We start from the raw sequence: 25,084 nt of genomic DNA, 5'->3' as shown, positions 1-25,084 counted from the left end.
ACTTAGGTGCCGAGGTGCTTAACTTGTTTGGGTGTTTGGGCTAGCCATGGTCCCCAAAAAATTGGGGGTTTTTTGCTCCCTTTTTATTTTCTTTGTTTGTGTTTGTCTTGCTGTCGGTCACTCCTCTCGAGGGATATGACCAGGGTAGATAGATAGGGCTGCAGTAATAAACATTAATTTCACAATTAACATTTCTGTCCGGCTTTCATTCCTTTTCTTAAGAGTGACAGAGATAAATTTAACAAGCAACTCCGACCTTTAGTGTTACTGCCAGAGTGTGTATGAATGTTACAAAATGTATTTCTAAATGTGTACTTTCCATGCGGAATGGAATGAACTAAATATTCTCAATTTCAGCATGTATTTGCCCAGTTATCCTTTTCTCTTTTAAGTTTATGTGTTAATCCAGGAAGGCCTTGTTCAGCCTTTAAATAGAACCATAGTTTCTTCTACTGCATGATGTTCAATGACAAAGTCAACTATATTTTGAAATTGTTTTACAATCCCTTACCAAGGTTGTTACATTTTTAGAAATATCTTCATTTCACATAAATTGATGCAATGTAAATATAATTTTTGTTCATATAACATAGTGTCCAAACTGCTCGACTGACAGCCATAGACAGCAGGTAGCATTATGGGTCATAAGTCATGTTGATGGAAGCATTTTCATTACAAATTGAAATCAAAATGCAATTTAGACGGGCACTGAACAAGCTACGGTCAATCATGAACAATTCATTATATCCACTTCACAGCATCATCTCCAAACAGAAGAGCAGCTTCAGCGACAGACTGTTGTCAGTCTTGTTCCACCGACAGATCATTTTTTCCTCATGCCATGAGGCTCTTTAACTTCACCCGGGGAAGTAAAAGCACACATTAAACCCCACCCCCTCATTTGCATATTAGCCTATTTTTATTTCAGTGTGTAACTTCAGTACCACTATTTAAATGCTCTTTATTAACATATTATTTAGGGTATTTTTGTATTCTATGTCTTTTATTTTATTCTTTTATTTTTTAACTAGGATACTGCTAGAAGTATTAATTTCCCTACGGGGATGAATAAAGTATCTATCTACATATCTTGACCAAAACGGAAAATAGGTGAACCGTAATATCTCCACTGATGGCAATTAACAGTAGGTGGCAAGCGGTTAATAGTGATATTTCTTTTCCGTTCTAAATTCTCAAAAAGTACTAAGATAAAAATGGCCGTGTAAATTACTAATTCTTGAGTGTAGAACATATAAAAAAATACAAAAATCAAGCAGGATAATGAACACTTTACTTTGGCTGGACACTTTATAAAAAAAAAAAGCACATCTCTTCACAAAATCAAAGCAACCAGTTCACTGTTTGTGATTCCACAACTTCCTCTTAAAGGTCTAAGCTATTTTCCAAATGTTTAAAGCCCAATAACATATTTAAATCGCTCTAAATCTCGGAGCATAATTCAGGAAGTCAAACGAGTAGCTGAAAACATTATTTACACCTCCGAAAGTTAAAAAGATATATATTAAAAAATAAAAATCAGTCCTTGTATTCCGTGTATTTCTTTGCAGATCCGTGCACTTTGCTCGCGGGGTATTTTAGTCTGTTCAGAGCCATTTTGCGGAGCACAGCTTGGGGCAGGTCTACCCGGCACTTCTCCGCCAGCTCCACCAGGTAGATGAACACGTCGCTGAGCTCGTGGGCGAGCTGCTCCCGCTCGGAGTCACTCCAGTCGGGCAGACCTTCGGCCACTTCGCCCTTCCACTGGAAGAGCTCCGATACTTCGCCGACCTCGCCCACCATGGCCAGGAGAAGATTGCGGGGCTGGTGGAACTTGTTCCAGTCACGCTCGTCGGTGAACTCGGCCTGCATTCGACGGATGTCCTCCACGCTCGGCACCGGGCTGAAGGTGAAACGATCCCCCGCGGAGGTAGCACCGTTGGCGGGGGACTCGGTTCCGTTCGCCGGACTGTCTTTAAAAGTCTTTCCGTTTGTTGCCATCATGTTGCTGTTACACACGTGAGGTCTTCTTCCACTGCTCCCGCGAAATATACTCCCGGAAATACGTCATTCAATAATAGGTGTGGGAGTTGTGGTTTAGAAAGAGGCCTCCCCAGTGCATACGCGACCTGGTAAACTACATTTCCCACTTCCGCTGTTTGAATGACGATTAACAGTCTGCAACAACGTTATTTTTGCCTAGTTGTTATTATTGTAGATGTTTACTCGCTTTCTAAAGACATTCCTTTTTGTACTCTAATCGTCTGAATTATTCCAAGTATTACAATGTTTCTGATTGTGATACACATTCTTAATTGGTTTTGTGTCTTGTGAGGGTGTTTCTGGTCCATCCTTTTTCTGCTCCGCTTATCTTCACTAGGGTCCCTGGGATGCTGGAGCCCATCCCAACCGATTTTGGGCTGTTGGCAGCAGGTGACACCCTGAACTGGTTGCCAGCCGTTCGCAGGGCACACAGAGACAGACAACTCACTCACTCATTCACACCCAGGGACAATTTGGACCCACCAATCAACCTGAGATGCATGTTTTTGTAATGTGAAAGGGAACCGAAGTGCCAGAGGAAACCCACGCAGGCACGGGTACAATATGCAAACCCCGCAAGAGCAGGCTGCTATCTGGAATTGAACTCTGGACTTCCACTTCGTCGGGCTAATGTGCCAACCACTCATCCACTGTGATGCGTGTTTCTTGTTGTTTTATTATATTTCACTTTTTGTAAAATTTCAACCTATTTTTTTCAATACCAATGATTTAGAAATGGGGTGTTTGGGGAGATTGATGTAGCCTTAAACAAAATTAAAATTAAACATATTCTCTATTAAGTGTATGTGAACAATGCCCAACTGAGTTCAAAGAGCCTTACTGTATTTTTTTCCCAATGCGCCTATCTGCTTTTTCATTGATTTTCCAGCCATAGAGCGCATTAGGCTCGGGCTAAAGGAGGCAAGAGAACGAAACTGGTGAAAGTAAGAAAGGGATGGTTTTAATTACAGACCAAATGCCATCCCAAACCCCAAAAATATGAAAAAAAAAGACGTTTATTTGAGCGCATCTAAGTGAGACACCAAGGTGCATGCGCAATACAAGCAGATTGACAGAGGCTGCAATGATCATATCAGCAAGAAGATGGCATCAGAAAGTAGAATATTTTGAAGTTGCGGACACCACCTTTAACCATGAATGAATGAAAAAATAATTTAAGAACAAAAAACATAGGTAACATATCAATTTACTGAAATTGTTTAAGTCTAATGTTGAGTGTGATTTATGTTTAATCAAATGGTGTGACAAGAAATATATATAATGTATAAAATATGACCGTACATCTATTATCTGACTTCATTTTAGGTGTTCATTATTTTTTTTAATTATGTTAATATGTGATTCATTTTACATACAGTGCCCTGTTAAAAGAACTGGTTGCAGCATAAGAATAATGTGTGTTTCGACTGTCAAGGAGATGGGGCCAAGATAAGATTTGCCTTTTTACCGTCAGCCTTTTTTCCCCCTTCTGTTTTCTCAATTGTTTATCAAATTTGATTTGTTTTTAAATCATCGTAACCTTGTTTTTGAGAAGCAGAACATACATTAATGTCAATAATGTAAACCTGGAAATGTGTTATCCATTAATTCTTTGAGGTTTGTAGTCTTTTATCAACCCTTTTGCGTTAACTTCCTGGAAAACTACAATTCCCATCTGTCGCTCTCATAAACCAACATGGCAGTCCCCGCTGCTGTAGCAAGAGTCCACTGCAAAATACTTAAACGAACGACATTGCTATGTCCTGGAGCGTCTTTTACAGTCCGTAATTTGAATGCAGGGTCTTTGCAATATGATGTGCGGTTGCAGAACAGGAGTAAAAGGTTGGTGAAGAAGATAAAATGGTTTAAATCCCCTTCGTGTTGTGGATAAATTGCTAGGTCATCTGTAGGGGGAACTGGTTGTTGTTCAGTACAGTAGTTTCTGACATTTAATTATATACTTTTTTTGTGTCAATTCATTCAATTACATTTTGTCATACATGTCCAATTTACGAATTTACATGAGTCGTATTTTCGCTGTGTTTTTTACTTGCTTATAATACTTTTTTAGCAGCCAGTCGAGTTGAAAACAAGTTGTGATGGTACACGTTTCTATAGATGTCGATAATTCTTCTGTCAAATCGGGCTTAATCTTGAAACTAATGAATATTTTTGCATACATGAATCTTCATTAATGACGTCACACAATTATTATTCTGTATATCTTTTAATTTGCAGCATTACCATGCAGTTACAAGGAGTGGTCGGCCTGGAAATCCATGCCCAAATTCAATCCCACACTAAAATATTCTCCAGCTCGGCTGTCCAGTTCCTATCGCCTCCAAATTCCCTCGTTTCCTTCTTCGACGCGTCATTACCTGGAACTTTACCTGTAAGAACATTCATGTAAACTGTTATGTAATCTAGGGTCCATTCAGTAATCCTTATCAGCATTTGTGCCTTGCCAGGTCTTGAATAAACGATGCGTGGAGGCGGCAGTGATGACGGGATTGGCACTAAACTGCCGCATCAACAGAAAGTCACTTTTTGACAGGAAACACTACTTCTATGCTGATCTCCCTGTGAGTATTCACTTAAAGATTACATTTCTGTCTTAATCTGGAGTTTGGTTACGACTTCAGGAACAGACTTCTCCGCTGCCAATTGGTTCCAACTCCATATACTGCAGAGACTGTTATTGAAACATAACCTGCTTAAACAATGAATCACTAACGGTTAATTTTCCATGCAGCCATTGCAAAGAAATTATTTGCAAGTGACGTTGGGCAAAGGGCATCATTAAGTTCCAGCAGGAACATGTTCTACTGAGAGTCCAACTGCTTTTTAAATTGTACGAATGTGCAAATGGTGTTGTTGCATTATAGCTCAACAATCTCTCCAACTATTAGTTAGTAAATATGCAAACCATTACTTACTACAAACAAATATATGTTTGTGATTTGGGGACTTTTTGTCCATTTAAATGGTTGATGCGGACCTTCTTCTGGATCAAGTTTGCCAGATAATTTGAAAAGTAGTTTTGTGAGGTTTTTTTCTGAACACTCAGACCACAAGAGAATATTTTTAGTAATACAAACAAATATGATGACTGATTGTTTTGTTCCACTTTTAATGTCAATTTTTCTGGTCTCAACAGTTAATTTTCTTCCTTCCTTACGTCCGTCCTTTCGTCCTTCAGTCCGTCCGTCTCTCAGTCATGTCATGTCATGTTTATTTGTACATTATAGCCCTTAATCACAAAGAGTCTCAAAGGGCTGCACAGACAGACAGTCCGTCCGTCAGTCTTTCAGTCCGTCCGTCAGTCTTTCAGTCCGTCCGTCAGTCTTTCAGTCCGTCCGTCAGTCTTTCAGTCCGTCCGTCCGTCCTTCAGTCTGTCCGTCCGTCCTTCAGTCTGTCCTTCCTTCCCTCCTTCAGTATGTCCTTCCTTCCTTCCTTCCTTCAGTATGTCCTTCCTTCCTTCCTTCAGTCTGTCCTTCCTTCTTTCCTTCAGTCCGTCGTCCCTTCCTTCAGTCTGTCCTTTGTTTTTCAGTCCTTCCCTCCTTCCTTCCTCCCTTTTATTTTTTTAATGATATGTTATCAATAAGCACGGCGGCGCAGTGGTTAGCGCTTGTGCGGCACAGTTCATGTCATGGGAACCTGTTGTGGGTTCAAATCCAGCTCCAGACTTCCTGTGCGGAGTTTGTATGTTCTCCCCGTGCTTGCGTGGGTTTCCTCCGGGCACTCCGGTTTCCTCCCACGTTCCAAAAACATGCATTTCAGGTGAATTGGCCGGTCCAAATTGTCCCTAGGTGTGAATGAGCGAATGAGTTGTCTGTCCCTGTGTGCCCTGCGATTGGCTGGCAACCAGTTCAGGGTGTCCCCTGCCCACTGCCCGGAGATGGCTGGGATGGGCTCCAGCCCCCCCGCGACCCTGATGAGGATAAGCGGTACGGCTGATGAGATGAGATGTTATCAATAATAAAACACTAAGCACTCATTTTTTGATAATTAGTAATTTAATACAGTTTGCTGGGATCCCTGAAATATTTATGAAATATTAATTCAAATATTCACAGAGCTACAAAATCAAATTTGTAAAATACATAACTTTTTTTTAGCTTTTAACACACTGAAAGGATTTAAAGTCGAATAACAACACAAAATCCCTAAAAATGCAAAAATATATCAATTAAAAATATTAACTCGTCAGTGCTATAAATAAATGATAAGATGGGAAAACAATTATATTTACAATTCTATTATAAGCAATTTCAACACAGCTTCTCTGAAAAACACACAAAAATATAAATTAAGTAAAACAAAAAGAAAAAGATCGACAGCCTCTAAATTTAAAAGATGAATCGTACTCTGCTTCCTAAAAATTTATATCATTAAAATGAGTCCCAAATTGGCTAATTTTTCTGCCATTTATACATACAGTACTTTCTTTCCGTTTTTTTCTTCTGTTTTGAACTCCATTATTACCCAACGCCTTTGAGGTCTTTTCCGTGTTTGTAAAGAAGTGCGACATAGCCAAGCTTGTTGAAGCAGAATTCATGCCCGTTTTTTACCCGCCCATTGACACAAAATTTCGTTTATAGGAACAGCTCAAAATAGCACAAAGTATGTGCTAGCAGCAAGATATCAGCTTTATTTCATTCACCAAAGTCAACAGAAAAAAACCCCGATTTTTAAAAATTTTTTTATCAGCACCGGATTTCTTCCTTTGAACGTACTGGAAAAATTGGGAAATTGGCCATGAAAGTGCTTGAAAAGTACTTGAATTTGGCCCTAAACAAGGTGTACAAACCCTGTTCCCCCTTTCTTCCTGTCTTTTTCTCTTCTTTTGTTTTTCATTTCTTTCTTTCTTCATTCCTTCCTTATTTTTTCTTCCTTCCTTCTTTTTTTCATGAACACAAGTGAGACGAAAATACATGTTTGAGAAGCTATGTTTGTACACAAAAAATAACTAAACATGTATGTTAGTACTAGTACCAGCTCGGTAGCCTAGATGGTAGGGCGCCCGCTCCGGGACTTGGAGGTCGCTGGTTCAAGCCTTGGCTGAGTCATACCTAAGACTTACAACATTGGTACTCATTGCCTCCCAGCTTGGCGCCCGGTACTAAGGCTTTGGGGGTTTGGTCACCTAATGACTCCCAACACAGCAGTTTAGTCTAAAACGGCGGCGCCCTGTTTGGCTGCGGCTGCATCGGCTCGCTACAGTTTAACTGTACGGGTCAGTTGTATAGTATTCTATTCTATTCTATTCTATTCTATATATGTGTGTATATATATATATATATATATATATATATTTACTGATGGCGGCGCACTGGTTAGCGCGTGTGTGGCACAGTTCTAAGGTCTTGGTTACCTCCTTTATGGGTTCAAATCCAGCTAGCGGACCTCCTGCGCGGAGCTTGTATGTTCTCCCCGTGCTTGCGTGGGTTTCCTGTTGGCACTCCGGTTTCCTCCCACATTCCAAAGACATGTATTTCAGGTGGATTGGCCGGTCCAAATTGTCCCTAGGTGTGAATGAGCGAGCGAGTTGTCTGTCCCTGTGTGCCCTGTGATTGGCTGGCAACCAGTTCAGGGTGTCCCCTGCCCACTGCCAGATGATTGCTGGGATGGGCTCCAGCACCCCCGCGACCCTTCTAAGGATAAGCGGTGCAGCTAATGAGATGAGATATATATATAACTGTACATTAAATGTATGACGTATTGATTCTATAAAATAACTTGGAAATTATTTCTAAAGAGAATACTTGATCTTTTCTGGTTGTTACTCCCAGTTTTCTGCAATTGTCAATTTTTGTTTTCTTTTGCCAAAAATTCAACCCTTTGCTTTTGTTTGGCCTTTTTGGGACCAATTTCGTAAGCTAAAAGAGTAATTCATGACCTCTTAATGTACTTGTTCGTACATTTTAACTATCAATTTGACATTTTAATCCCGTTTATGAAAAAAATATTGTGAGGGAAATTTCTTACATTCATATGTATATTAGAAACAAATGGCAAAGTGTATTTTGATGTTGTTTTCCCCCCAAATTACAACATTTGCTAAAAGGGTTTTTGATTAATTGAAGTATTCTAGAAATACAATATGATTGTATGGTAGTCAGTGTTGTAAAACTATTTGCTGGTAATTGGTATAATAAAGCACATACAGTGCCATCTGCATACCCTAAAATAGATTATTAATTTACAAGTGCTCAGTTTTCAATAATATTGAATTATATCCAAAAAAGATTCCAGGTTCTAAAAAGTATTTCATTTTTAGTTTAAATGCCGTTATTCAAGTTTCGGGGGAAAAAAATCTCCCAGAAAGGTCGTTCTCTGAAATCCCAAGGCTGCGCTTCACTCCCACCTCACTTGCGGAGTCTGAGTCACGTTATACGATACGGTTGCCACGGCAACGCGGGCAGCTCATACGCACCAAGGAGGCAGCACGAGGAATACGGGAAGCCGATGAAATATTTATTATTCTCGTGCTTTTCAGGAAGGGGGAAAAAAGGAGAAACCTTGAGAGTGAAAATGCAACGACACGGCCACTGCATTTTAATGAGCGGCTGCAGCACGCCTCGATTTGACATCCATTACTTCTTTTCTCCGTTTTATTTAATAGATTAATAACACTGAATACTTTTTGATGCTGGGATTTTAAACTAGTTGGCACATGTCTACTAACAATTTATGATGGAGGCCAATTGGGAAGCTTTAATGAGAGTGGGCGTTTGATATAAGAATTTGGAACAGTTTTGCCCCAAGCTGTATGAATTAGATAGTTTAAAGTTGCTACCAGTCGACAGAAAAAGCCCCTTCTGCTTCACTTGACTGACCCTCTGTGGAAAAAAAGAGGAACTTCTGGAACATTTTCTAAAGAAAACATTGCTCAGAATTGTCTATCTTTAACTCATTCAGTGCCAGACAATTTTTGCCATTTTGACTCTTTTTTTTTTTTTTTTGAAGGCCTTTAGCTATATTGAAATAGGATATTTAAAAGAAAAGTTTCAACCTTCATCTTTCATTAAAGGCTGGCGTGTGTGTACCTTTAAAAATATTTTACTTGCTGACGCTATCTTGTGTCTGAAATCATCATTGCAGCTCTTTTTTTTTTGCATGTGCAGTTTCTAAAATTCTTAACCTCCCTTTTCATCATTTTGGGGGTTTGGGTTGGCATTTGGAATTTATTTGAAACAGTTCTTTTCTTACTTTCACCATTTTCATCCTACCATTAAAGGTAACGACAACTACGCCTGTGATGTCACTCTGTCCCTCCAAGCAATGCATTTACTTTTACGTGTAGCAAATATTCTACCCACAAGGTAAATATAAAAAACTTAAACCCACTTTTCAAAATATTATTAACAAATTTGTTTTATGGGTAAACTCTTTGTAACTGATAAACATTCCCAATGTGCAAATTATACTGTATATAATATGCTTAAGAATCTGCCCCTAGGCTTGAGTTAATCATGTCATCATTATTTTTCTTTTTACGTAATTTATTTTATTAGTTTTGATGCTGATTTTTTTTATCTCTGCATTTCTGCGGCACTTTCTCTTCCCTTAAAAACGGTTAACTTTGTAGTGTTTGACTGTTAATTGCCAGCGCTCTTAATGATAAATTTTAATAGATTTTATCAGCCCGAAATATAAGTTAAGTCAAGCCAAGTCATGTTTATTTGTATAGCCCTTTATCACAAAGACTCTAAAAGGGCTGCACAAACCACAAATAATTGTAAAATACAGACTACACCATCCCTTGATCTAAAACTTACATGAAGGAAATGAAGAAACCTTGAGAAGGGACTGCACTTGAGGTAATCTCCCTTCCAGGATGTCCAGGCTGCAAAAACAAATAATACACAGATATTGTCAACATGAAATATAGGGCATTCATAAGCTATAGAATAGAGGTGTGTTTTGAGCCTAAATCTAAACTGTTCCACTGAGGTTGCAGATCGAATCTCAGGGGGGCAGAGCATTCCACAACATTGTGGCCCGAATGGAGAGCACTCTCGAACCTGCGGTTCTCTTCTTGGTTCTTGGGATCCCTAGTGGACCAGCATTTTCAGAGCGAAGGCTCCTTACCGGAACATAGTGGGAAATTCGATCTGAAAGATATGAGGGAGCAAGTCCATGCATGATTTTGTATACTACAATAAAAATGCACACTTGGCACAGTGGTTAGCGCGTTTGCGGCACAGCTCTGAGGTCATGAGATCAAACCTCCCTTTGTGGAGTTTGCATGTTCTCCCCGTGCTTGCATGAGTTTCCTCCGGGCACTCCAGTTTCCTCCCACATTCCAAAAACATGCAAGTAAGGTTAATTGGCCGGTCCAAATTGTCCCTGGTTGTAAATGAGCGAGTGAGTTGTCTGTCTCTGTGTGCCTTGCGACTGGCTGGCAACCAGTTCAGGGTGTCCCTTGCCGACTACCCGAAGATAGCTGGGATGGGCTACAGTATCCCCGCGACCCTAATGAGGATAAGTGCTGCAGATGATGGATGGATGGATGGATGTATACCACTGATATATTGCTAGTTTGCTCTGCCATTCAAATCATTAATAAGATATAGGTTAATTTATTTGTAACTCTGTGCCCTATTGCACATCACTGCTAATTAAAGTTCAAATTGAAGCCTTACCTTTGGACATGAAGTCACTTGACACAGAACAATACAAATAGTAATAAGCAACAATATTTTATCCCCTACCCAGGCAGGTTACCAGATTACACAACAAAGGCGGCCGGTTGCGGTCGACGGCGAGCTAAGCTACGCCTACCTGGGCGGCCCGAAAAAGAACCAAATGATCCAGAAGAAGGTACGCATCAAGCAAATTCAGCTGGAGCAGGACAGCGGAAAGAGCCTGCACGATGACGCCTCCGAGCAGACACTTATCGACCTCAACAGAGCGGGTAAAAGCAAAATTCTTTCTCCCTGAGACTTCGAATGTTATAACCGGGTGACGTGACGTTTAGGTGTGGGCCTGATGGAGTTGGTGATGGAGCCCGACATGACATGCGGTGAGGAGGCTGCGGCGGCCGTCAGGGAGCTTCAACTCATCCTGCAGGCCCTCGGCACCTGTCAGGGAAACATGTCGGGTACGCACGACCGTACACACAAATCACAAGTGCTTTTGTGAATCCAATGCTCATCATGAAATGAGGACATAGTGTACAGTGCTGTGAAAAAGTATTTTCCACCCCAATTCCTGATTTCTCAGTTTTTTGCTTATATTTTACGCACAAGGGTTTCAGATCATCGAACTAATTTTAATACCACACCGAGACAACCCAAGGGAATACATTATGTAGTTTTGTTGATTCAGTTTATTAAGGCTCAAAAAATAATCAAAACATATGTGAAAAATAATTTGCCCCCTGAACCTAAAAGTAAGTCGGGGCACCTTTGGCAGAGATAACAGAAATCAAACGTTTACGATAATTCGTAAAAAGTATTTCACAACACTGTGAAAACATTTTTGCACACTGTTCTTTGTGAAATTGTTTCAAATCTTCTACATTGGAAGGTTTTGTTACATGAATGGCCCGTTTCAGGTCATACCACAGCATGTCATTTGGATTTAAATGTGGACTTTGACTTGGCCAGTCCAGAAGCTTCATTTTGTTTTGTCTTTTTAAGCCGCTAAGAGGCTGCTGACTTGCTGTCATGATCCAAGACTGCTTAAGTCTGAGGGCACAAACTGATGGCTGGATGTTCTCCTTCAGGATCCCCTGGTAAATACAATAATTCATTATTCCGTTTACCACAGCAAGTTGTCCTGGTCTTGAGGCAGCAAAGCAGCTCCAGACCATCACACTGATACCACCATGCTTCACTGTTGGCATCATGTTCTTTTTATCAAATATTGTGCCATTTTTTGCTAGATGTAACAGGCTGCACACCTCCATAAAAGTTAAAATTTTGACTCCTTAGTCCATAGAATATTTTTCCTAAAGTTTTGAGGATAATCAAGATTCTATTCGACAAATGTGAGACACCTCTTTGTGTTCTTTTGTGACGGCAGTGGTTTTCCCATAGGAACTCTTCTATGGGGGCCATTTTTGTCTAATGTCTTTCTTAATTGTGTAAAAATGAACACTAAGTGATGTGAGGCTGTGGTTGATGGAATAATGAATGAATAATGAAAGATCCTGAAGGAGAATGTCCAGCCATCAGTTCGTGGCCCAAAGTCAAGCATTCTTGGATCATGCAGCAGGACGACAACCCAAAACACACCGGCAAATCCACCTCCCTATCGCCCAGAAAAAAACAACTGAATGAAGGTCCTGGAGTGGCCTAGTCAAAGTTTTGATTTAAATCCAATTGAGATGCTGTGGTGTGATCTTAAATGGCAATTTCATGCTAGAAAACCCCCCAATATGGCAGATTTAGAACAATTTTGCCAAGAAAAGTGGAACAAAATCCCTCGAAGCCATTGTGAAAGACCCGTTACTAATAAACGTAAATGTTTGATTTCTGGCAATTACTATTGATGTTTTTGTCCCTTAAAAATGTATTCAATATTTAAAAACTGCAGTTATTATTTCCTTGGGTTGTCTCTGTGTGTAATTATCCGAAACCTTTGTGAGTCGTAAATATGCAAAAGATCTGCAAGGGGGCAAATGCTTTGTCACTGTATATCTTATACAAAACACGACAAAGAAGCAAAATACTATTAAATGGTATTAAACGTCCAATATTTGTTTCCAACCATAATGTCCAAGTTCGATGAACATGGTGGTTTCTTAATACTATGATAAGAAAATCTATACATCCAATTTCATGTTGATAGGTGTACTGTAGTTGGTTGTTCAGAAGGCTTTTTTATTCCTGTCCCAAGTTTGACTGCCTTTTTAATGGCATTTTTTCCCCTAACTTTCAATATTTCCTATCCTGTTTTGGGAAAGAGTAAACAAATAAAAAGAACAAATAAACCCCAAAATTACCATCAACAAAGACATCATAGTTATAATTACCAAAATAAAAAATATTAGGCTTGAAATATATTTATGTAAACAACTGAAACTACATCTTGCATCGATGACATGAAGACGGATAATGACAAAGAATATGTGTAAAATTACATAAAATGTGACCTTTTTGACGTTTTTCAACTCATTCACGCCCATTGACGACATAGACCGTTTTTCCTCACCATTTTGGAGCCACGGCACATTTATTTATTAAAAAATCTCATCCATGGAAACTATTTAAAAGTTAATATCTTACGCCAGTTTTATGTTTGTTTTTTGTAAACCCTAAATTTATCGTGTTGCCTAAATTGACACTACACAGTTTCCTATAATTTGTGGTCAGAGTTGCTCAGGTGTTGATACAGGTAACTCGTTTTGGGTTATATTTATGATGTTTTGAATTTTATGATATGTTACCCAGATTTTCAAGACTTACTATATTTTTATTGTTATCTAGAAAAAGAACGAAGAAAAATAATATTTTTGGAATGAGCGAAAATTATTTGCCGGTGGATACATCATTTTTTTTATTTTTTTTCCTTTAAAATCAGCAAAGAAATTGGGAAAAATCCTGCGGCACACCAGCGTTCCCCACCACACTGGTTGAAAAAACATTGAAGCTCCATTTGATCCCTGGTAGCAGTAAAGACCTAGTGTAAAATAATGGTATTAAAACTGAGAAGTGTAATAATCTGAACAATAAAAACACGCCTCTCTAAAAACTAATTAAAAGTAATGGAATTAAGAAAAATATCAAAATCAAACAAGACCTCTGCTTTCAAGGGTCTTCTATCCATCTAAAAAGCTTTTCAGACAAAAATGATTGACTTTCTGTTGAATGCCTATTTACATGTAGTCTCGAGGAGTATTTCCTCACATTTTAGTTATGACTGAAACCTATGTAATTTTTTAATCCACTTTCTAAGTACGCACTGCAGGAAAATTTGGATTTTCTTTGCACAAAAGTGACCTTAATACCATCTGTTAAAGTCTGTGTGAACGGCACATATCTGATTTTTTTCACACCAGACCTATGCCAGTTTCATAAGTGGTCCTAAATCAAATACATATCTGATTTTTGCAATGCGACTGCCGTGTGAACAGTCGAGATGCATCCCTGCAGCCTGCACGTCATCGAGAAGCGGGAGAAAGTGTTGAAATCAACCACCATTGCAGACAAAAACACTGAGAACATTCAATGGAGGGAAAGTGAGGTTTTGGAATAAATTAATATTGGGGGGAGAGAGGCGTTAGCATCCATGAATACTTCTGCAAATAATGGAGCTGAGCTAACATCACGTGTCTTTGTCTGAGCTTGCGAAACATGGCGACGTTCACACAGGAGATTGCATAGAAGTCACATTTGGTAGGAAATGTCAGCGGTCTCAAAAATACATTGTATTTCCCCCCATAAAGAAATTAGAATTGATTATTAAGCTCTGGAGTGTCAAGCTAGCCTATGTGAGTTCCCGGGGGGAATTGATGTTTGGTCCCTCCCCAAAACCTATCTCATTGGTGACTTTGCAGAGGGCCAGCTGAGGGTGGACGCAAACATCTCTGTGCACAGCCCAGGTGAGCCACTCGGCGTCAGGACCGAAGTGAAGAACATCAACAGCGCCCGATACGTGGCGAGAGCGATCGGTAAGAGGGGAGTGCTGCCCACAATTGAAATTAACATTGCACTTGGTACTCCATTTATTTTAAATCTCACTTGCAGACTACGAAATTCAGAGACAGACGGACATCCTTCGTCGAGGGGGTGACGTGCACAACGAGACGCGCTCCTATGATTCCAAATCCGGGTAAGAAGGCAGGTTCCCTGCGGATCCTTGAAATGTCTTAAAAGGCATTGAATTTATTATTCTAAAAATAAGGCCTTAATTAGCATTAAAAAGTCTGAGGTCCAGTTTTGGAAATACTTAGAAATATGAACACATTCATGAGATTTATATTAGTTTGAACCAAAAAGATTAGGTAACACTTATTATTTGTCTTTTTCAATAAATCACCGATTTTACCTTCGTGGCAACATCAGGTGACCACAATAACGAAATTATGAAAACGGTGATGTGGTTTCAGTTGGCCTTTCACAAGCAGAGACATGTCTGAGGTCTACCCACAATACACATGGCAACTTGGGACGCGGACGCTTCCCTTGGACTATGGGAAAGTGTCAATTTGATGAAGGGTTTTTGCCATGGCTAAAAGCTATGCCATGTAATATGTATGATGTACGATGTATTGTGTGCAAGAAATATTTGTGTTTTTGTGTTTTTTTTTGTTTCAATTGTGTTTTTGTCGACATAGCCTTGAATTTGATTTTAAGAAGTGTTAAATAGTCTTGAGAAGGCTTGAATTTAACTTTCTTTAAGCTGTGGGAATCCTGCAAGGGCCAACAGCCCTAATGATGACAAACGGGGGTTGTTTCACATGGCCGACGCTTTCCTCCTATTTTCTGTGCTCTCTCGTGAGGCTGTGCAAATGAATCGGGCACCTGAGCCTGCGCCGTTGCATCAGGCGCAACGTCGTCTCGTCTTGCATCACGTTACCGGACGCCGTTTGAAATTGAGAAAACGTAGACGCTGCATTCTTTCTATAAGATGATTTACTTTACGGTTTGTCTTGCAGGACCACACTGCCCATGAGGGACAAAAAGGGTTTGCAGGACTACAGGTAAAACCCATTGCATCTGATGGACACCACATTAGGAATAGCTGACATCCAATACCTAAATCACAGAAATAGATTGCGTTCGAAGTCCGAAAAGATGGTTGACAGGTTCCACTGTAGCTTTGTTAAGTTAGTTAATGCAAAAGTGTTAAATGTATAGTTTAGTAAACACAAAAAAAAGGAGAGAAGACATCAAACCTCAGATAAGAAATTCCTACCTGTCTAAAAGCCCTCCCCTGAGTCTTTTTTTATTATTAAATCTCCTAGGGGACAAAAGCAGATCTGCCCTTAAGGATGTGAAAATCGAAGAGCAGCAATGTGATTGGCCGATTGTGGAAATAATGTAAACGGTGCAGTATAATCCAAAAAACGAACAACAGTAAAGTATTATATTCCAAATAACAAACTGGCATCCTATGCAATCTTCTTTGCAGATGACCAATATTAAGAAAACAGGATTAACTTGTTTAATTGTCAGAAATAAAGATAAATAGTAATTATTACCCAACAGTTAAGTTAGGAGTCAGGATTTTTTTTTTACTTGGAGAGCCATGAAAGCAATATATGAGAGGTCACCCAGGAACCACCCCAGAAATCTGCTTCCTCTTCCTAATTTGTGTGTAAACATTCTATAATGTATCTCCAGCGCGCTAAGAACTTTGAAATTTTTATCGTTTAATATCCTGTGCATCAATTCAATATGGTTGGTGTAAATAAGAGGCAAGCCGTTTCTTTTTAAATGAAAGTGGAATAAGAAAGCTTGAGAAAATGGTCGGAACGCTTTTTTTCGGCCACTTTTTATCACTGAGGAGGACCTCTTGAAGCGCATTTTACAAAAGTAAGTTAAACTCAACTTTATCTTTATAGAGCATATTATTTAATGCTTATTTTTTAGTACAAAAAAATACAGGTTATTTATGCAAGCCTTAAACATACTTATACATATCTTAAACATACAAACTATAGCACTGAAGCAACTTATGAACAAATTCAACTTGCGAATGATTGTCCATCTCGTTCGTAAGTAGGGCAGCGTCTCTACTGCCAAACCTGAACTCCAGGAAAAATCTGTTTCTTTAGTGCATTTATTTCACTGTGTGACGTTTGATAATTTCATAAAAATCATGAAAATCTCTCCCCTTTAGGAGAAATTCCCCAATTTGAATTTAGAAAGGATGAATTGTATAGATTTGAGGAGAAAACGTTTTGAGTTGGAAAGGTGGAGTGTTGTGAGATTTCCCAGAGTGAATCGGGCGTTCGAGGTGTTTTGTTTGAATTAAAATCAGTGTAGTTTGTGTGGGTAGGTGTATTATATATATTAGTGAGTAGCACGCATTAGGTTTAATCTCATTATCACACTTAATTCACAGTACTAGAGACAGTTAGTAGAGAATGGAGAAAACAGAAGTCATCCTGAAAGATATAAGTAAATGTAACAACTCTACCATGTATCTTATGGATTTTGAAGGACATGAAATAAATATATTGTAAATTTTATGTTGCTGTTCATAGTTGTCAACAAAATATTCGAATCTTTGCCGTATATATTCAGTATCCTTTGTCACTTTCAATGTTTAGTTTGAGCTCAGTCAAGGTCAAACAAAATCTTATACCGATTTATTTATCAAATATGACGCCCTGACCCATTTTCGTGCCTGCATAAAATTAATGGAACGATAATATTGCCAAAACTATGCATCATATTGAAAAAAGATCCAAGTTAAAACGTGCCTTTTCCCGCCGATGGTTTAGATTTTTTAAATTTATATTTACCGTCATTTTTGTCAGGAATGATTCTTTTAAACAAAGTTAGAGTTATTTAAAAGAAATATCACTTCAATACTGCTAACAAAAAGATATGGTTGTATTAACCTTCAGCTATGTGACATGTTCACAGTTCTAAGCTTGTGAATCGAGCAGTCATTTTTAGTCGTCCATTCCGTTTTATAGGAGCAGATCGTTGACATCTACAAACTTTCATCTTAAAAGTCCTCTTGTGCATCATCGATCATTTGTCATTCTTTCCATATTCAGGTTTATGCCCGAACCCAACCTCCCACCTCTAATAGTGTACGAAGACCCCGCCTCCATTCCGGAAGGTGCCGACGTCGGGCGGTCGGTGGTGGTCCAGACGTTGAGGGCTCGGCTACCCGAGCTGCCGGCCACCAGGAGACAGCGTCTTGTGGAGACCTACAACATCCTGCCCGAGCACAGCTTCACCCTGCTGGTGGGGAGGCTTTACCAACATTCGGTTGAAAGTTTTTTAGAAACTGATCTTTTTTTATCCTCATGTTTTGCAGAATGAGGAAGGCCTAGTGGAATACTTTGAGCAGGTGCTGAAGGCCACCAGACGGGACCCCCGAAACGTGATTGGTTGGGTGATCAATGACCTGTTGGCCCTCCTCAAACTACAAGACTTGAACGTTAGCCAAAGGTGATTCTAAGAAATAGCATCTTATATAAAATGTGTATTTTAAACTCGATTACTTTGGATCCAAAACTGTGGCTGTCAATGCTTAAAGGGACAGTGTGTATTAGTTGGTACCCCCTAGTGCTGGAGCCGGAAACCTTTTTGACCCTAAAACCCGAATAGCAATATATTTAGATTTTTGGGGGTAAGTGATCCATACCATATATTTTAAGACCAAATTTAGCAAACCGACAAACACTTCAGTTGGAGGTTTTTTTTTGAGGGGAGGAAGATGAATGATGCATTCCAGGTAAGTGGGGTTTATGCCACTCGGAGGGTACCTGTTCCGACCTCACCGCGTTCCAAGAAAAGTAGGAGTTTTTCAACCTCAGACCAGGAAAATATCATTGGAATGACACCCAAGAAGTTCCTAGTCGCAAAGTCAGAGTACCCCGACTTAGCGACTAGGACCTCCCACTTCCCCACCCCTCTGGAATGCGACATTATCGTGGTAAATAATTTCCTGCTTGTCTAACTTGTGACTCAACCATAATGTCCAAGTTCGATGAACATGGTGGTTTCTTAATACTATGATCAGAAAATCTATACATCCAATTTCATGTTGATAGGTGTACTGTAGTTGGTTGTTCAGAAGGCTTTTTTATTCCAACTGGCAACAAAGAAAATCTCAAATCAATCAGCATGAATTGCATATTCTAAAACGAATGTTGCGATCCACCCATGTTAATACTAAACAAAATTATTAAGATGGGGTGCGTAGTTTAAAGTGTACTTAAAAAGTTTTAAATGAAATATTTTCTCTGTAAAATATGTGCCCAACTGAGTTCTAAGAGCTTTGAAATATATTTGTCCACCGCACCTTTCTGCTTTTATCTTAATTTTATAATCAGTGTTCCGAGACTGATTCACACGCGTGCTTTCTTTTATTCTAGGACAAAAATGGTGATGAAAATGACTCCTTCAGATACAGTCGCAATGCCAACCCAAACCCCAAAAAGATGAATAAAGAAGTTTATCTGAGCGCACACCTAGGGCAAACCACATGCCACTGGCATCATTTTCTTCTGGTGTCAGGTGTGCAAGGGAACTTTTTGGAGGAAAACCGCGTAGCCCCAGTGGCGCCAAGTATCAAACATGTTCGGGGTTTTTGGCGCTCAGTTGCCAAATTCTTCAAGAGTGCTGGGTAGCGGGGAATACCGTGACTTGAACACCGCTCTGAGATCTCTGACGTTCAGTTTATCTTCAAGGAAGCGAAAGGTCTGTTGAAGATATGAGAATTCCGACTCTTTTTAGAGAACCTGCTTATTTAGCTCAGATCATTCCCAAACAGCCCTTCAGTTTGTTTGATCCATATATTATCATGTATTGTTTTTTTATGAATTACTCAAAGGGGAAAAATAAATTAAATAAAAATTAACACTTAAACAGTAACACAGGAAACATAAATTAAAATACATATAGACCTATAAAGAAAAATATATAATACTTTTTTTTTTTAATCCTTTTTTTATACTCAACAAATTTAAAGTCACGAGCACAGAATCCCTGAAAAAAAGCCTTTCGACGAATCCCAAGAGAAAAATAGTGTCTTGAAGGGAACCAGGTCTCTAATAGTGGGTAGCTGGGTCCCGTCATCCATCTCCAAGTGCTGGCTCTTAGAGCTGTTTCGTTCGCAAACGACACCAGTCTGTTGGCAACAGCACTGTCAAATGTAGGACTCACCTTTTTTGCAGCGCAGCCCTCATTTGCTTTTTTTGCAGCGCTTCAGTAAACACTGTATTCATAATTTCTATCTAACTAGTTCTGTTTTGAATGGTAACATGATTCGGATATTCGTGATGTGAACATCTTGGAGAGAAGAAAATGGCGTCGGGTGTGCGTCGCCATCGGTATTCTGCAGCCAAAGGCGTCAACACCAAATTCCCCGCACAGTAGGCGTCAGGTGTGCGTGGTTCTAATAATAGGCACGTACGTGCACGTTCCATACAAGCAGCTGGACAGAGGCTGCAATGATGATTTTAGCCAGAAGATGGCATCAGCTAGTAGAATATTTTAAAGCTACGGACACCACTTTTAAATGGATATCGTAATGTGAACACATATAACCATTCCCTTTTGTTGCGATCTCAGTCGAGTGTCGCCGTCCTCCATGGCTGAGCTCCTGGAGCTCCTAGAAGCAGGAAGCATCTCCTCCTCTGTGGCCAAGCAGGTCAGCACTCAAGCAGCAGGGCGATCACAATCTTAGATTGACTAAAAGTAAACATTGTCACAGTGTGCACAAACACACACGGGATTATTTTTCTGGTATGTTTTTGTGTGTCAGGTGTTTCAGGAGATGTGGAATCAGTCTTGTGCAAAGACGGCAGCCCAGATCGTCAAAGAACAAGACTTGAGCCTTGTAAGCGACGTGGAGCAATTGCGGGCGGTCTGCACCAACGTGGTGGACTCGCATCCGCTCGAGGTCAGAAGCCACAAACATGTCGTCACAATTTTGCAAGACTCATTATTTGCATTCATGCTAACCATCTAATGTGCAGTCAGTGTAGTGATTATTAGTACGTTGTTGTTGTTGGTTTTTTTTTGCTGTTTGCTTATTCCTGAATTTATGTTTTTCTACCCACAAATGGTCTTAGATCATCCATCCATCCATCCATTATCTGCACCGCTTCTCCTCAGTAGGGTCGCGGGGGTGCTGGAGCCCATCCCAGCTATCTTTCAGCAGTGGGCAGGGAACACCTTGAATAGGTTGCCAGCCAGTCGCAGGGCACACAGAGACAGACAACTCACTCGCTTATTCACACCTAGGGACAATTTGGACCAGCCAATCAACCTGACATGCATGTATTTAGAATGTGGGAGGAAACCGGACTGCCCAAAGGAAACCCTAGCAGGCACGGGGAGAACATGCAAACTCCGCACGGAGAGGCTGCGTGCTAACCACCCAGCTGCCATTCACACCCAGGGACAATCTGGACCAGCCAATCAACATGAAATGCATGTTTTTTTATGTGGGAGGAAACCGGAGTGCTTGGAGTAAACCCGTGCAAGCACAGGGAGAACATTAAAAATTCGCACAGGGAGGCTGTATTTGATCCCTTGACCCCAGAACTGTGCCACCGACGTGCTATCCACTGACCCACCGGTCTTAGATCAGTTTAGGTTAACTTATCGTGGATTCCTTCCCTTTTCTGATTTTTATTTGGGGGAATTCACCCATAAATCAACACCTAGTTCAAAATTGCTACTGTATATTCCACACTATAAAGCGCACCAGATTATATAGTGCATGGAATTTGAATTACAGTATAAGCATTTTATGATTTATGTAAGTGCAAGAATTGATCAGTAGCTGACTAAACCCCAAAATGGTATGCAACTGGAATCAAAATTTTCTTTTTTACCCTCAGATTAAGTAGTTGGATTATTGTCTTTCATATTGTTGGATGTGGACAACCAAGGGGGGTTATTATACATTCTTTCTGAACTTTGAGTTGTAATTCCTTGTCTGAAAAGCGCTTTAAAGTTGGTTTTTGATTTGATATGATGATTGCAGTCTTGCCGTGTACATTTGTATAGCCCTTAATCACAAGGAGTCTCAAAGGGCTGCACAGATTATTGCACACACAGACTATTTGGGCATGAATTCCTAGAAAAAAATCCTGTTTCTGTTGCCTGACACAATTTTGTTCACTTTAGTATTGCTTTTCTTTGTTTCTAGATTTATTTTCCCACATTGAGCTCCAACAAGAGATGAATAAGAAATAAACGCCATAAGAAAAAAAAATCAGTAAAATAAGAAAAACAATAAAAACATAATTACATTTGTATTGTTCTTATTTAATTGTATTCTCCTTGATTGATGACCTGAGCTGTTTTCATTGTAACGCGTCAAACATCAGATGAAAACATTAAAACTGACAATTATACTATAGGCTAGCTAAATTGTCTACCAACAGACCAAGGATGATTTGATTTGAAGGATAATTATTCATATTCTTTGACTTATTTCTCTACACTCTCTGTTTACTGGTCTTTTTCAAGTGTGAAGATGTAAAACATTTCGTGAAAGTATGGTTAAAAAAGGAAAACAAAAATGGTTAAATTATATGCCAAATGGTTAACGTTTATTATTTTTATTATTTTACTGTATTCATCCTCAGTTTTCAGTACAAATATGTCTATTTTGTCCCTGTTGTGTTTAGGTGCAAGCCTTCCAAGCAGGCAACCAAAAAGTCGTGAACAAGCTGATAGGGTTGGTTCGGAAGGAGACCAAAGGCCGGGCCGACCCGATCACGGTGCGGAAGATTCTGCTTGAAATGCTTTCAAAAACTGAACAAGAATCCTGATTTGTAATGCATTCAGTGTGGACATAAATGCATGTAAATAAGAAACTTTTAATTAATAAATTAAAAACTTGTTTTCACTATGTGTCACAAACTCATTGTCACACTCACTGGGTAGATTTATACTGAATAGTACAAGTAACTGACCCAAAATGTTGGTATTTTTAAATGCAATTTTCCAATCAGGTAGTTTTAAATTCTATTTATCTACCCTGGTCATATCCCTTGAGAGGGGTGACAGACATTAAGACAAACACAAAAACAAAAAGAGTAGCAAAAATCACAAAAGATTTGACCATGGCCAACCCAAACGCCCAAACACCCAAACAAGTTAAGGACCTCAGCACCCAAGTTGGTCATGTTTTGTCCTTCCAGATGAAACGGGAAAGCAGCCATGTCACTCGGGTCAGGGTGACACAACACACCCGACAGTTTTCACTGGTTTACCCCTGCCGCATCATTTGGGTGCCCTGCCCATCCCACAGAACACGTCTAAACATCCCACTATCCTTTCACAACACCTTTCCACTCATTCCTATTACCAACAAGAGCTCTAGCTTCCACTACATTTAGACCTCTTTCCACCAGTGCACTCATAACACCATCCAACCACATAAATCGCGGCCTTCCTCTTGGTCTCCTTCCATTTACTTCTGCTCTGTTGATCCTCTTCAACATTCACTTCTCATCGATCCTCTCCATGTGTCCAAACCAACCAAATACGCTCATCCACTCGTTTGCTCAGTTCCACTACTATTCCAGTTCTGGCTCTCACAATTTCATTTCTCAATCAATCCGATCTTGTCACTCCGAGCATACTCCTCAAACACTTCATCTTAAAAACATTTAATTTCCTTCTCAAATCTGCGTTCAGGCTCCAAGTCTCTGCACCATACAACAGTCGGCACAATTACTCTCATATAGTCCCCTCTCAACACCCATATTTATACCCTTGTTGCACATCACTCTCCTCAGAGCACCCAAAACCTTGATTCCTTGATGCACTCCAGTCCACCAACTGCAGCCACATCACAACCCAAGTACCTAAAGCTTTCAACTTCTTCCAGCACCTGTCCATGCAACCTTATTTCTAACGCCATCCCCACTCCATCACGTGAACACTTCATCCCCTTACTCTTCCCAACATTCACACATAACTTACGCCTATCACATACTCTTCCAAACTCCGTTACCAACCTTCTCAATGTTTCCTCAGAATCAGCCACAAATGCTGTGTCATCTGCATAAAACAACTGACTTACCTGCCACACCGTTCCACTGTTATCCATCAAAATAGGCCTAGCTTTTAAACTACACATTAGATTAGCCTTTTTTCCCCTACCCAAACCTGAAATTTAAAGGGAACACTTTATTTTATTTGAGTTGAATGTTTGCTTTTTTTAATTTAATATGGATAAAAGGCCAAGGCATCATCCCGGCATTTAAGAACAGGCTTGGGTTGGCCTGAAGGGGGCCCTTCTGCACCAAAATGAGGAAAGCGCGCCTTCTAGTGGACAGTTTAAATCCCTACTGCAGTGTTTCTCAAATTTTTTTGAGCCGAGGCACACTTTTTTAGTCGAAAGAAATCTTGAGGCACACACTGTCGAAAATGTTAAGATATTAATTCATTTTTTTATTTTTAAAGCTTAAATGATCATGTCGCCTAAATTGACAGTGTAACATTTTTATTATTGTTTCTGGTCACCGTGGATCTGGAGGTAATATAAGTTATTTATTTTGGTTAATAATTTTACAGTAATTGGGATTTTACGATATCACGTTTATAAGTTTTACTACATATTTATTCTTTTTCTAAAAAATATAAAAATAATACTTAAAATGAGCAAAAAGATCTGGGGGTACAATGACCTTTTATTTTACTACATTAACTTTTTCCGTTTTGTTTTAAACAATAAATTATCAATCCAAATGGGTACAATTAAAAGCAATATTTTTACACTGATTACTTGTATGATATCTTTTCAAGTCAAGTCAAGTCAAATTTATTTATATAGCCCTTAATCACAAAAATGTCTCAAAGGACTGCACAGGATTACAGTTACAAAATTACACAATTACCTGATCTTAAACTAGCAAACCAGCATGCGGGCAAGGAAAAACTCAAAAACCTCAGTGTGAGGAGAAAAGAGAAACCTTGAGAAAGGACCTCACATGTGGTAATCCCCCTTCCAGGATTGAACAGGGTGAGTACAATCTTGAACAGCTTCGTCAAACAAAAGAGGTTGATAATAACATTTCCCTGTCTACCTCATAATTAATATATAAAGGGTAAAAGAATAGGAAACTGCTGCCGAGTCGATGAATGTTAAGGGTTTTTGGCTAACCACTGGAATCCATCCATCCATTATCTGCACCGCTTATCCTCAGTAGGGGCGCGGAGGTATACAAGTAATTTCTTAATTTCTATTTTTTTTTCTTACTTTGGTAACTGCATGGACAGAAAATAATTTAATTGTGCAGGGTAACGTGTTTGTTTTACTGTGCATATGACAATACTTTGAATCTTGAATATTACATTTCCATTTCCATGACATCACGTGTGGCACTGCCTGAATGTATGTCACTATATAGTAATATTCTAATCGAGCATTACCCTAA

The 25,084-nt window shown here is 39.5% G+C and overlaps 2 protein-coding genes across 3 annotated transcripts; one reads left to right on the top strand and one right to left on the bottom strand.

The window, feature by feature from the left end:
• Window positions 1–1,274: 1,274 nt before the first annotated feature.
• dctpp1 (dCTP pyrophosphatase 1) lies at window positions 1,275–2,069 on the bottom strand. The gene has a single exon (XM_088343105.1). The coding sequence runs from the start codon at window positions 1,999–2,001 to the stop codon at window positions 1,537–1,539; it is 465 nt and encodes a 154-aa protein (XP_088199231.1). The 5' UTR covers window positions 2,002–2,069; the 3' UTR covers window positions 1,275–1,536.
• Window positions 2,070–3,722: 1,653 nt separating this feature from the next.
• Window positions 3,723–22,545, top strand: gatb (glutamyl-tRNA(Gln) amidotransferase, subunit B). Of its 2 annotated transcripts, XM_088342031.1 has the most exons (13): window positions 3,723–3,882; window positions 4,279–4,432; window positions 4,509–4,622; window positions 10,762–10,960; window positions 11,024–11,146; window positions 14,549–14,662; window positions 14,739–14,823; window positions 15,650–15,694; window positions 17,726–17,918; window positions 17,992–18,125; window positions 20,253–20,331; window positions 20,446–20,583; window positions 22,325–22,545. In XM_088342031.1, the coding sequence occupies exons 1-13, from the start codon at window positions 3,737–3,739 to the stop codon at window positions 22,466–22,468; spliced, it is 1,668 nt and encodes a 555-aa protein (XP_088198157.1). In that variant the 5' UTR covers window positions 3,723–3,736; the 3' UTR covers window positions 22,469–22,545. The 2 variants fall into 2 exon arrangements, with proteins under 2 accessions (XP_088198157.1, XP_088198158.1); XM_088342032.1 differs by lacking the exon at window positions 3,723–3,882 and having other exon boundaries at window positions 4,291–4,432; window positions 4,492–4,622.
• Window positions 22,546–25,084: the final 2,539 nt, after the last annotated feature.

This window comes from Urocampus carinirostris, chromosome 8 (genome assembly GCF_059441175.1).
Source record: "Urocampus carinirostris isolate Australia breed hairy pipefish chromosome 8, RoL_Ucar_1.0, whole genome shotgun sequence".
Lineage (NCBI taxonomy): Eukaryota > Metazoa > Chordata > Actinopteri > Syngnathiformes > Syngnathidae > Urocampus > Urocampus carinirostris.
Note: the sequence above shows the minus strand (reverse complement) of the source record. Positions and strands in the feature narration are given on the sequence as shown.